This window comes from Camelus dromedarius, chromosome 12 (assembly GCF_036321535.1).
Source record: "Camelus dromedarius isolate mCamDro1 chromosome 12, mCamDro1.pat, whole genome shotgun sequence".
Lineage (NCBI taxonomy): Eukaryota > Metazoa > Chordata > Mammalia > Artiodactyla > Camelidae > Camelus > Camelus dromedarius.
In genome coordinates, this window is record NC_087447.1 from 29,064,949 (window position 1) to 29,079,050 (window position 14,102).

The 14,102-nt window shown below is 42.2% G+C and overlaps 1 protein-coding gene across 6 annotated transcripts in view; it reads left to right on the forward strand.

Moving 5' to 3' along the window:
- The window catches only part of BDNF (brain derived neurotrophic factor), a 50,861-nt gene extending 37,095 nt beyond the window's left edge, over positions 1–13,766 (forward strand). For all 6 annotated transcript variants that reach the window (XM_064492487.1, XM_064492490.1, XM_064492489.1 and 3 more), the window contains exon 2: positions 12,503–13,766. In XM_064492487.1, the coding sequence (XP_064348557.1) occupies positions 12,503–13,267 (765 nt within the window). In that variant the 3' untranslated portion in view covers positions 13,268–13,766. The remainder of the gene's footprint in view (positions 1–12,502) is intronic.
- Positions 13,767–14,102: the final 336 nt, after the last annotated feature.

Consider the following 14,102-nt stretch of genomic DNA (forward strand, 5'->3'; position numbering starts at 1 on the left):
GCAGGGACCTCGTATGAGGTCTCTACTCTATCACTCTTTTTCCCTTCGTGTTTTGACTTGATCACTCTTATGTGCACAGTCTGAGAGTCCGCTGCTCTATCCGTGCTGGACCATCTGTTCTCCTAACTAGGTGTCTGAACTGCTCCCCAAGAAGAAGCTCAAGGCTGTTGGCATACTTCTAACTCTTGTCTCAGCCCCTCAGCTCTATTCTGAGTAACAGGACAAATGTGGTGGGTCAGAAGTGGGTACCTAGGGTACCAGGTCTCCAGACTTGGAGGGTATTAGCTTGGGGGGGTAGTAAAAAGAATGATTTTTATGCCACAGGTATTTCTCTTTCTTGTCTTCTTTTTTTCTTTTTCTTTTAAGTGGGGGTACTAGGAATTGAACCCAGGACCTCATGCGTGCTAAACGTGCACTCTACCACTGAGCTATGCCCACCCTGACAAGTATTTTTTCAAAGGCACATGGGCACTTGGGTCTTGATTGAAGTCATTCTTAGTTACGTGGAGTTGACACACGCGTATTTGGCAGTTGTGGTTCCTTGTCTGAAAAGCACGTGGTTGTGCTCCAGTGCCCGAAGAGATCTTCTCAGGGGAAAATGTCCTGCCATTTCAAGCAAATAAACTTCATGCGTAGTTTTGACACCCTGCCCTATTAAGTATGCACGTCTGTTTAGTGCCTTGAGGGAATAACTCAGTATGGGGAAGAGGGTAGTGAAGGAGAAATACTAGGATTATATTCAGCCTCTGTGGAGTTAGTGTGGAAACAAACTACTTATCAGGAACGATCATAGGGTTCTTTGCTTAAATAAATATAGAATTGGTGCCTTAAGGTATGCAGGATGTCTCTGCCAAATAGACCTCCCTCAAAACGTAAGACACCACATCCACATCTGACCCCGTATGGAAAGAAGCATGCAAACCAGCCCTGGTTCAGATTCCATTTCCGCCACATGCCAGGCATATGGTCTTGGGGCAATTTACAGAATCTCTGGGAGTCTCAGTTTTCTCAGCTATTAACCATCAATAATCAGATTATTTAACTCACAGCTAATAAATGTTAACTATTACTATAAATCACTTTTTAAAAAGAGAAGTATAGTATTGCTTATTTATCCAGCTCCCCGGGGCATCTTCCAAGAATACCCCCCATATACACCACGACTAATACCGTATTTGTTTAGGGCAGTATGTAGAAACACAGCCCTCATCCCATTGCTTAGGTTAAATACGTTGGCATTTGAGTTTGTATGTCTTCTGTAGGAATCAGTGTTTAATGAAACAGGATGGAGACAAACAGATGTTCTCACAGCCCTGATACTCATGGAGCCACAGAAGTGAATGTTTCCATTTAGGTGCATTCTATGATGTGGATCTTTTCTGACCAGCCATGTGGATCTCTTGTCATCTGAGATGTTAATATTTTCCCTGTATTTTATAGTAGCTCTGGAGCGCAGCCCGTTTCTGGAATAGCGTCCACATGGCTCCTTATGTACAGGGCCCTGGAACAGGCTTCCTTGTGCTTGCTATTCAGATGAACAGTGACACTTAGAAGAGTTGGGAGCTGGGGTAGCGCAGTGGGCGGGGGAGCGCATTCAATTATTTTTGCTCCTGCATTAAGCTACGAATAATGAGCACTTCCCTGTGCTTTACGGTAAGCAATTAAAAGAAATTATAGGGTTGGATGCAAAAATAACCCGAAGGACAACTCGATGTGTGGAACCACCAGTTTTCTCCATGTGTGCAGGAGGTTAATCCTCGTTAACGCGCAGAACACGGCGTTGCTGCAGAAAGGGTGGCGTGTCCACACACGTTTTGGCCTCTGCCCACACGCTCCTGTTTGGTGTGGCTGTGCATCGCAGAAGAAGGGCTGTGATGTGTGCATTTGTGCTTCAGTGGAGTTTAACAAACTGATTCAGAAAATGGTCTCATAAAGGTGAGCGACAGAGAGCTACTAAATGCCTTCTCCTACTAATTTCATCTTTCCCCTAGGATTTCTTGGTTGTAGCTTTTAAAGGAATGCTAATCTTTTGATTCCAGGGGCAGCTTATCTGTCCAGGTTCTTCCCCCATCTCTCTCTCTCTCTCTCTTTTTTTAAAGTTAATGTTCTGCATACTCCCGAGGCTAGGGTCTAATCTGGAGAGAGGTCTCTTCATCAGGTGAGAATTACCCACCCCATTCTCTTTTTACCCCGACTTAATGATGTTGAAGCCTTCTAGCCAGAACCTAAGCTGGCTCTAATTATATACAGATATTCTTTCTGTAATGGAAATTGCTCAGGTAACTAATTAACCACAGGCATACACTGGGTATGGAAATTTTCGGAGCACCATCTGTGGAAAAACTGGGAAGCTTTACTGTATCTCTGGGGTCCACAAAGAGTGTGTCTGTGTGGCGACAGTGTCTAGGGGGTGTTGGCTAACAGCTGTCAAAATTCCCGTAGCATCCCCTGGCAGGAACTCTGCTGTCCAGCTGCACCCTGAAAGCAACTTGTTGGTTTGAAATTGCCAGTTCTGAAGAAAGAGACTGAAATGGGACGGATGGGTCTTAACTTTCTTCCTTATTTTTTTCCCCTCCGACGGTAACTGTTCTGGCATGTTCTCAGTCACTACATTATGGTGAACTTCATTTCTTAAAGGGGGATTTTCTTTATCCTCTGGTTTGAGTTAGTGCATATTCTCCCCTTAGGGACAAAGAATGCAGTTGTGTCAACCTTGCACCTTTTTTTTTTAAGATAGATTCCCGAATCTGGGAACGTGGAAGACGGTGCTCTGCCGTGCTTTCACAACATCGCTTGTTAGTAGGTACGCCCGGTTTGTAACTGGGGAGGCAGTCCCTTAGCTGTGTTGACATCTGGGCTCTGTGGGGCTCAAGGTGGAGGCCAGCAGCACTGGGGATGCTACCGGGGGAAAGAGGGCCCTGTGTCGTCTCAGCCCCACCCTTCTGCAAGTGACTTAACCGCAGCAGTCTCAGGGTTCCCAGTGTGAGTCATTTGCACTTGTACTGGTGAACTTGGTGACTTCTTGGGGGTTTGGAAACTAGCCATTTTTGCAGTCCTTCGTAAAAAGCGTGGACCAGTCTCCAGTTCTGTTTGTGAATCGACCCCATCAATTCCCTGATAATGTTGTTCATCTCAAATGTTTTACTTTTCTTTGGAAATCTTTTTTTTTTTTTTAAACCATCTTGGGTGCTTTCGTTTTGAAGCAAATGATCCCAAATGTTGGAACCCAAATGAGAAATTAGGTTGCCGCTGGTACCTTATGGAAGGCGAAACAGATTTGGGTTTGGAGAGGGGATTTTGGTGCTTGATACTTAACACTAATATATTTTAGGGGTTTGTTGTTATCGATGGCACTGTTGTTGTTTTATTTTGTGAGCTTTTTGTTTTCTGTTTTAACTTCATAGGACTTGGTAGGACAGAGCTGGATCTGTTGGTTTTAGGGCAAGCCTGTACATAAGAAATCTCCACTGAGTGGGTGAATCAGTTCTCTCTGCCTGTGTCTGCGTTTCACCATTTCAGGACAGAAAGAACTCAGAAGGATCAGAGACATCTGACTGAAAGTAACGCTCATGTGTGTGTCTGGAAATCTGCCAGCGGCTCTTACTGGTCATGTCATTTCCAGTATCATTCTGATCGCGTGAGTGATGTTGAGACTGTAATGAACAGGGAGGCCACTTATGCTTCTATTTGCCTTGTAGCACCAAGATAAAAATTAGTGATTGAGTGGAAGTCCCGATTTAGATCAGCAGTACCCTATAAATTCTCATTCAGCCTGTCACGTTTATAGGTATCCTACACTTGATGGTATAAACACAATAGTGGAAAAGCCAGTTGACATAAAGGGAACCCAGATTTTACTTAACATCACAAAAGCAAAAATATTTTCCCACATAATAAATGTCCCAGTGAAACAAGTTGAACCAAGGAGAAAAGATGACAGCTGAGCCCATGGCAGACGCTCAGAATGCACCACAATCCTTAAGTCGGCGTTAACCCTTTTGTTTCCGTGTCTTCAGGAGCTTTCTTTCTCTTTATCATGTTAGTCCAGTGCTTCTCAACTGTACTATGAATCGCCTTGCAGTTTATGAATCTTACTGAAATGCAGATCATGATTCAGTGGCTGGGGTGGGTGGGATACAAGAGGGGAAGCTGAGAGTCTTCATTTCTTGTAAGTTCCCAGGTGATGCTAATGCTGCTGGCTCGCGGGTCACACTTTCAGAAACAAGGCTTCCTTTAATTGCAGCCCATGGACGTTTATCCCATACCTACATTTCCAAAACCAAATTTTGGCCCCACAAATTTCTCTTTTAGTTGTTGTATTCTTACTAACAGGAATTGCATTAATACACTTAAATTTATAACTCTAATGCTCAAAAATTATCTGAAGTTTGAGGCTTTAGGTTGCATAAGATGAATTTTGTACTTGAAATTTTTCTGTAAATTCAAAGTCTGTATGTTTCCATATAACTTAAATGCCTGTGTTGCACTGAAGCTTGTATCTCCTTATTTATTATTTCCAAAGTCATTTTCCCTTTATAGGAAAGATTTCACAAAACTTGTAGAAATCAACCCCTGTCATTAAATGTGTGATGGCTACTTGATACTTACTTCAAGACCTTCCTTACACAGTGGATCACTGAAACTTCATGGAACCAGGTAGACAATATCTTCTTAATTAATGCTACTGTCTACCACTTTTGGGAATTTGATAAATAATACTTTGCTTTTGGCAATGTAATAGTTAGAACATTGCTAAAAATGAACTTTAGTTCACTATGACAGATTCCACCTGAAATTCTAAAGAAAACAATCCTAATTCAAGAGGTTAGGCTTTTTAATTGGATGTTAGCTGCCATTTGGTTCTTGTAATCTAAAAATTGGTGGTTAAAAAAAATAATTTAGAAAGCATTTCTCGACAGTCTACTCATTTGATATGCAAGTGATCTGTGTATGTTTGAGGCTTCCTTATTATGGACTAGAGATGTGTGCTGTTGGGGCAGTATAATTCTTTGTAGACGGGAAAATGAACAGGGCAGAGCATGGATAAGACTGCCAGCTCTGGGAGGCTCCAGTTTTTAGGCATCCTCCCTTGGTTACGGTAGAACATTAGTAGGTTTCCTAGGGCAGTAGTGATGGAAGCACTTAGAGACCTTTGCATGGTGGCAGCAGTACCTGGGTTGGAATGCCAGGAAGGGGAAGGGTGGGGTGGGTAGCAGTGTTCTCTGCCCAGACATTTTCTATCTCTTACTCCAAAATTCACTCCATCATTACAGCTCACTTGAAGACTTAGTGCTCTTACTTTAATTGCGCCTCCCTGAATACTATGCAAATATTACCAGCACAAAGGGAACTGAGTCATTCAGCGTGCGTGGGAACCTAGTTTGTACAAGGTACTGCACGAATTATGGTCATTCAGAGAATGCCCAATCCCTATCCTAGTGGAGAAGATGGTCTAGTGTTACTTTTGGGTAAGGTAGGTCCAACAGGACCAATGAAAAAACCCTTTTTCAGAACTGGGGTGGGGAAGAGAAGGAGTTCACTGGGGGCCAGTGCTATGGTGCTTTCTATCAAAGATGTATGTAACTCTACCTATCAGATGTATGGTTCAGAGAAGTACCCTTGTTTTTCATGTTTCCTTACAAGTCTGTATCATTCCAGGTTTGAACTAAGAGCCAGCAGTTTGTCTGAAGCTCTTAGTGAAGCCAAGTCATGTCCGTAAGTGTCACTCAACACCATGGGCACACTCGGGATCAGAGAGTACTCTAGTATGAAGGGTTGTGCTTTGTAGGAAGTGTAATTGGATACTCTTGGACATAAAATACATTATGATTAAAAATTCCATTTTTAGAGGAACTTAGGAGATGAGCGTCTGTAATGATCATTAGCTTTTTCCCCTCCATTTTAATTGTAGATTCCAACTCCCCATTATTTTCTTTGAGGAATGTGAGGGGTTTTGTTTTTGTTTTGTCTTGTTGGCTAAGCAGTATATCCCTAATGGGAGAGCAATACAGAAATAATGCAGAGCGATGGAAGAAACTGGTCCCTGGAGATGAAGTCCTAGTTTTCCTTTGGAATCGGAGGATCTGACCTTGTTCTATCAAGGGATCCACAGCACATGGACGAGTTGATTAAAAACTGTGGTCCTCTTTCCTCCTGTACAAAATGGGGATAATTATAGTTACCTGCACCTCTAGGGTCCTATGAGTCTTAATTACTTAATATTTGCAAAGCATTTGGAATCTTTGAATTAAAAGCGCTGAGCCGTGAAATCCAAGTTCAGGGTCATCATGGTTGAAATCAGAGTTATATTCCTGTCTTCCCTCCACCTCCCTCCTCTTTGTTCCTTTGGCCAACCCAGACATGGCTTGTGGTTACCACCCAGCTCTGCACACTTCTCTCTAACCCCTTTGCTTCTGGCAACTTAAGCCTGAAAATAAATCCACCCATCTATCCATCCATCCATCCCTCCATGGATTAAGTTAAAAGATGTATCCATGCCCTTAATCCCAACTCCGTACTTAAGTAACTCCTTTATTTATTTTCAAAGCTCAATAGCCACTAAGAATAAAATCAGTGAATGGACTTGCCCCTTCCAGTATATCATTCTTTCAAATTCTCCTGTACATGGTGATAAACTGGGCTTTTTGAAGCATTCCTCTGGCTCAGAAATTCTCATTGATTTTTCCCTGCCTGTATGGTGGGGTCCAGACTCTTTAGCATCGTCCTCAATCTTCCAAAACCTGATCGTCATTCACTCTTCTTTCTCACTATTCCAGAACTCTTCTCTCCAGAAATGTACTCCGTGCCTTTAACCAAGCTGCAGTCCATCCACAGGCATCTTTTCTGGGTACCTTTAAATCCTTTCCATCCTTTACTACTTTCTTCAACAAAGCATTCTTCATTCTCTAACTGGAAGTAGCCTCTTTCTCATTATAGAATTTTATCTGTGCTTTCCTGGGTCATTTCTCCATTTGTATTTTGGTTACTTTGCATATACGTCCTACCTCCCTCCTAGACTGTAAGACTTGGAAATAGATTCCATGTCTGATAAATGACAACAGTAAGACTATGCATGTAGTGAAACTGGGCGCAAATTAAAGATTACTTATATTGACTTGCAAGATTGCATTAACGTAGCTTCTTATTAGATTTGCATCACTGTTAAGAATTAGATATTGATAATTTAGTCAACCTTGCCATTGTCCTGGTTGCTTATAGGACTGTCTAACTTGAGCAACCATATCTTTAAACTGTGTTTTCTTTGACTACATGCTTATAGACAAAGCCTAGAGGGACTGGGAACAAAGCTTTGTATTTCTTCCCCCTAAGTGCCCGAGTTATCCATATTCTTGTTTGGTTTCCCATCTTAGCTTTGACCACGGAAACTTGGTTTTAACACGCCTAAATCTTTGGAGAACTTTCTTTTAGAAGAAGACTGAATTGTCTGAAATTCCATCTGCTGAAGTAATCAAGCCTTAAAGGTGAAGGGTCGTAAAGGTCAAAGTCTTAACTTAATGGTGCTGCCTTTAGAAAGTTGGGCTCCAGATTACACACAACTGCAGCAAACCAGTTCCTTCTTGGACCACCTTTCCTAGCACAGCTTCTCCCCTCCCTGCAGTTAAACATTTTAAACAAAGAAAAAACATTTAAAACATGGTCCTGATGGTAAAAACTTGGACAAGGAGGCAGGTAACCATTTAGCTTTGTGATATCTGATAGGTTACTTAACCTCTCTGAACAGTAATTGTCTCATCTATGTAATACCTGTCCTTTCTTCTTGTGACAGTCAAATTAGATGATGTTTGTAAATGTTCTGTGGCCTTTTAGACAAATGTAAGTTATTAGTACAGCCTGATGTCATGGGTATTCATCCGGGTTGAACGTTTAAGCCTTGTAAGTCATGCTTAAAACTAAACCTTATTTCTGTTTTGTTGATTTCCTTTTCAGCCCTGTGCACTATATTTAATTTTTCGAGAATGGGGCTAAAAACAGCCTTCCTAGCATTTTATAGATGTGGCTGAGCTGATTGTTGTAAGCCTTGGAACAGAATTAGCAGCAGTGAATTTTATTATGTAGACTAACGATCTACTTGGCAATTTTGCACAGCCTCTTTATCTTCTTTTATAATAAAGACTCATCTGAAGAGCTAAAATGTAAGAGTCGTCATCGACTCGCTTACTTAACCTTTTATGGTTTCCTAATACGGTATATACAATTACTCATTGAAGAGGTAAATAGGGAAAGGGGACATTAAGAGTGATACTTCCAAATTTTGCTGTAATTATTAGTATTATGATTACTGCCCCCTTTCCAAGTTTTCTATTAGAAACAGAGCTATACAGGAAGTAGTAGGGGCAAGTACTATGTTATAGTGTTACTTGCTTTTGAAAACTTATTATTTAAGTAAAATTTTACCCTAGAGAGAAACCCCAGAGATTCCTCACTTTCGATAATTACCATCTACCAAATACTTCAGAACTTATCATTTGAATTTAGCCCAGCCTGTACTTGACCTAATAATTTGCATGAGTTCACTGGTGCTTTCCAAATGGAAAAGCTTCCTATGAAAATGATGTCAGAACTGGGTTTCCTCATGGTCCGATAGACCCATCAGTGGGTTTTGACTGAGCACTCTTATATTATTACCTATATTACATCTGTGTTAAGCATCATGGGGGAATCACATTTGATCCAGTCCCTCAGAGAGTTGATCATCTAACTGAAGACTGACCATAATTAGCAAACGTTTAAGACCCTTCAACTTTAAGGCTTGATTTCTTCAGTAGATGGAATTTCAGACAATTCAGTCTTCCTCTAAAAGAAAGCTCTCCAAAGATTTAGGCATGTTAGAACCAAGTTTCTATGATCAAAGCTAAGAAGGGGAACCAAACAACAATTTGAACACGTGAGTAGGGAATGAAGTATTAAATGAGATGTCATGTAGAATTTTAGAGGAGGAGGAGGGGAGTGTGTGCTAGAATAATTAGGGAAGGTGGCATGTGTGGTTTGATACTCGCACCAGGTCATGAAGGATAAGTAAGATTTAGTAGATAGAGAGAAAAGAATTTGCCAGAAGAAAGGAGCAAGTTGCTTCTAGGCAATAATGTATATGGGGCTCCGAGGACAGTGGCCTGATCAGAGCAGAGGTGATGAAGCATTGAATAACATGAGAAAATGAGCTAAGTTGGGTGATGCCAGATTTTGGAGGGTGTCAAAAACCAGGTAAAAGAGGTTAGATTTTATCTGGTGGAACAGTCATTGCAAGTTTTTGTATAAGAGCATGGTAAGTTGAGGGGTTAGGCAGGCAGTGGTCCTCAGAGTTAAATAAATGGAGCAGAAAGAATGTCATGTACATTGGGAAGGGAGGCATTAGAATCAAAATGAGATGGCGAGGGCTGAGCCTAGGTGGTGGTGGTGGTGGTGGGATGGAGAAACAGGATGGGCAGGAGTGATATTTTAGATAAAAAACAAGTAGACTTCTTTACTGACTGGATTTGTAGGCTATATCAGAAATGTATTATCTAACTTGATTCCGAGATTTCTAGCCTGTAGCCTGGGTGGTCCCAAAGCATCAAGAAACCATTGTCAGAAACAGAAAATTGGGAAGTAACTTTGATTCGACAGAAAGTATTGGCCTTATAAGCCAGTAGGCAGTTAGCATTATAGAGATGTCACTCGGGGGCAGGGCTGCGGATGGGGGCTGGGCTTTATCACCAGGTAGTTAATTGCTGAATCTCTGTTTGGGTGTCAGGATGAAAGACAAGTAATATTTACTCAGATGCTGTTTGTTCCTCTGAAATATTTACTGGTGAAACTGATGAGAAAATGATAAAGTACTACTTTGGTAACCGAAAAGTTATTAATAAAAGGGTACATGAGACAAGTAAAAGGCTGTAACTTTTAAAGGGTAAACTTCTTTAAGCCAAGTATAGAAAAAATGTATCATTAAAAGACTCATTACTGTGATAGGGGTAATAAACAATTAAGATGTCTCAGTACCTTGGGTCCTTTCAAGCAGTGAGTAGTATGGGCACTAAGTAAATACTTACAAAATTTACTCTTACTCTGTTTCATTAATTCTAAGATACACATTTTCTTATTCATTTTTTGACGTCTCTGAAATTGGGTTCTGTCTTACAGTTGATGTCATTTTTTTTTTGTCATTGGCTTTGCAGCAGTTGCAATATAGTTGTCATTGCCTTAACCAATTTATTTTGCTTAATTTTCTTTTTTACATATGCACAAAAGTTTTATATGATAAAATATGTCCAACTAAGTCTAAAGGAACTGTTTTTTCAGTTCTAAGTAAGAAAGAAAACAATAGTTTAACTGGCTGCATTTTTTCCATATCTTAGCGGTACATAAAATGGTGTGCTTTATAAAGATGGTATCTTTGAGTATTAAAATATGGCATTAAAAGATGGCTGATCACAGCAAATCTGTACCAGTGTGACAGAGAGGGCTGGAGTAAAATATTCTAAATTTGCCTTTTTTCCATCGGCCTACATTTGAGGTGCCCCTTGGGTTGTTTTAATTTGGACTGGGAACACTAGGAGAAAGGGTTCTTCATTCAGTGATGTAAATACTGCCTGCCAGGAATAGAAACCTCCTTGGAGGATCCATTTCTTTGATGGTGCAGAATGCAGAACATCCACAAAAGTGCAGGTACTAGCAGAATGGATAGCTGTGTTCTCTTCAAACTGGTGTGCCCTTCCCAACCTCAGCCCATGTGCTCCAAGCAGCTCTGAGCTTGCTTGCTATTTGCACAAAGCGAGAGTGAATCTACCAGGACACTGGCTGGTGTTCGTGATGGTGACAAAGTCTGGGAGTGGTAGAAAATGTGATCTCTGATGAAAGTGGAGAACAGAGTCACTGGGTTCTCACTCCCAGAGTTTCAGCTATTTCTGCGATATGACCTACTGGCTAGGGGTAGATTACCTTCCTGTTGAGTGACACTTCGTGGACAGAGGAACAGTCCCCTTTCCTGCCGATTGGAACAACATAACAGCTGTGTGGTGCATGCGTGTCTTTTTGTTAAGTCCTCACTCCAGAGCTGAGAAGTAAGAATAAAGTTAGAGTGTTGGAACGAAGGGGGGAGATGCTTGTCTTTACTACTCAGGGACACGATGCCTCAGGTAAGTGATTCTGAAGTCCTTCACCGTCCGATGGTCACCTTGTGTTGGTCTGTAGGTAGGTTTTCATTTTGCTTATCCGTTCCTTCTCACTGGCTTCATGGAGCATGCTTGCAGATGCAAGAACCAAATTTAGAGCATAGCAACCCTCTGGCAAGCAGGAAAAGGTTAATTTTGTGGTGTGCTGTTAAGGGACTTCACAGAAAACTTCAAAAGCTCAGAAAAAAGCACCAGCTCCCCGTACTAAAACGCGCACATTGCCACTCAACTTCCTAAAGGTACAATGACTTCCGAGCTTGCACACACACCTACACACAGGCCACATTCCAATAAGTAGAGAAGCTGGGCTCTCTCAGATGGGTCTGTATATAAGCCAGAAGAGCCAAGGGGCGAGGGGCTCAGAGCGTTGGTGGAGGATAAGCTGGATGTGCATATAGCAGGTGGTTGAAGTTGCCTCCCGAGCTTTTGGATGCTGGCTCTTCCAGTTCTCTCTTAAGCCAACACGTTCTTTTCATAATACCCGCCCCAGGCATGGACACGTCATTGACATCAGTGTGTAGAAAATGATTTCTGTTTGGGAATAAGCAAAACTCATTTTCCCTGTGACCACCCAGGTGTAGTAGAAAGACTTTGGAGCTGGAATTGAGAGCCCTGAGTTCTACTGGAAACTTCCTTCCTTACAGGAGGCGAGTCCTCTGTGGCCTTCGCTGTCCTTATCTGTGAGACAGGATGGCTTGATGAAATGATCTTTCTCCTTGGTTCTGATAGATTATCTCTACAGGAGGAAAAAAAAAAAAAAAAAGGCAATGGGAAGGCTCCTGGTAGCTCCCTGACTTCTGTTTTATTGTGCTGTTCATGCCTCAGGAGCCCAGAGCTCGAGAGGCCCACTCAGACCTCAGAGGCCACGACTGTTCCTGTCACACGTTCCTGCAGTGGGACCATGTTGCCAACTTGAAAAAAAAAAATTCCTATCAGCCTTGCAGTGGTTCCTTAGTTACATCTCTGGTGTTGTGTTTCTTGTGACAGCCTGAGCAGAGATCATTCAAAATTAAACTGAACAAAGCTGCTCAAGTGGGAGGAAGCAGGTACACTTGAAGCGAAGGTTTTGGTCGCTTGCTCCGGAGTCACCTGATCTCGGGTTTATACGCTAAATCTTGGGGCCGAGGCGGCCCGTCCCTGGTTTACATTAAGCCCCGTCCAGCACACCGCTGATGTTAACCTGTATCTGGTGCAGCTGGAGTTTATCACCAGGACATCAAAAACCCTGACCCGGCAGAATGGCCTGGAATTACAGTCAGAGGGCTGCGTTGTGTCCCTGCCAAAGAAAGTCCTAAAGAGTCTTGTGTCCTGTTTCTGCTTTCTCCCTACAGTTCCACCAGGTGAGAAGAGTGATGACCATCCTTTTCCTTACTATGGTTATTTCATACTTCGGTTGCATGAAGGCTGCCCCCATGAAAGAAGCAAACGTCCGAGGACAAGGCAGCTTGGCCTACCCAGGTGTGCGGACCCACGGGACTCTGGAGAGCGTGAATGGGCCCAAGGCAGGTTCAAGAGGCCTGACGTCGCTGGCTGACACTTTCGAGCACGTGATCGAAGAGCTGTTGGACGAGGACCAGAAAGTTCGGCCGAACGAGGAAAGCAGCAAGGACGCGGACCTGTACACGTCCCGGGTTATGCTCAGCAGTCAAGTGCCTTTGGAGCCCCCTCTTCTCTTTCTGCTGGAGGAATACAAAAATTACCTGGATGCTGCAAACATGTCCATGAGGGTCCGGCGCCACTCGGACCCCGCCCGCCGCGGGGAGCTGAGCGTGTGCGACAGCATCAGCGAGTGGGTGACGGCAGCGGATAAGAAGACTGCCGTGGACATGTCGGGCGGGACGGTCACGGTCCTTGAAAAAGTCCCCGTCTCCAAAGGCCAGCTGAAGCAGTACTTCTACGAGACCAAGTGCAATCCCATGGGTTACACAAAGGAGGGCTGCCGGGGCATAGACAAGAGGCACTGGAACTCCCAGTGCCGAACTACCCAGTCGTACGTGCGGGCCCTCACCATGGATAGCAAAAAGAGAATTGGCTGGCGGTTCATAAGGATAGACACTTCCTGTGTGTGTACACTGACCATTAAGAGGGGAAGATAGTGGCTTTATGTTGTATAGATTCTATTGAGACAAAAATTATCTATTTGTATATAGACATAACAGGGTAAATTATTCAGTTAAGAAAAAAAAATAATTTTATGAACTGCATGTATAAATGAAGTTTATACAGTCCAGTGGCTCTACAATCTATTTATTGGACATTTCCATGACCAGAAGGGAAACAGTCATTTCTTTCTTCCTTTCTTTCTTTCTTTCATTCTTTCTTTTTTCTTTCTTTCTTTTTTTTTTTTTTTTTTTTTTGCGCACAACTTTAAAACGTCTGCATTACATTCCTCGAAAATGTTGTGGTTTGTTGCCGTTGCCAAGAATTGAAAAACGTTTAAAAAAAAAGTTTAAAAAATACTACTAATAAATTGCATGCTGCTTTCATTGTGAATTGATAACAAACTGTCCTCTTTCAGAAAACAGACAAAAAAAAAAAAAGAAAGGAAAAAAAGTCTAACAAAAATTTGAACCAAAACATTCCGTTTACATTTTAGACAGTAAGTATCTTCGTTCTTGTTAGTACTCTATCTGTTTTACTGCTTTAACTTATGATAGCGTTGGAATTAAAACAATGTCAAGGTGCTGTTGTCATTGCTTTACTGGCTTAGGGGATGGGGGACGGGAGGGGTATATTTTTGTTTGTTTTGTGTTTTTTTTTTCATTTGTTTTGTTTTTTAGTTCCCACAGGGTGTAGGGATGGGGAAAGAATTCCTTCCATCTATATTCTGGTTGACAAAAGATGTTGGATGTTTTTGAGATGTTGGTGGTGTCAATCAGATGACCGGAAAGCGAATAAAAATTAAGGCAAACGAATGAAGTGCTCACTCCA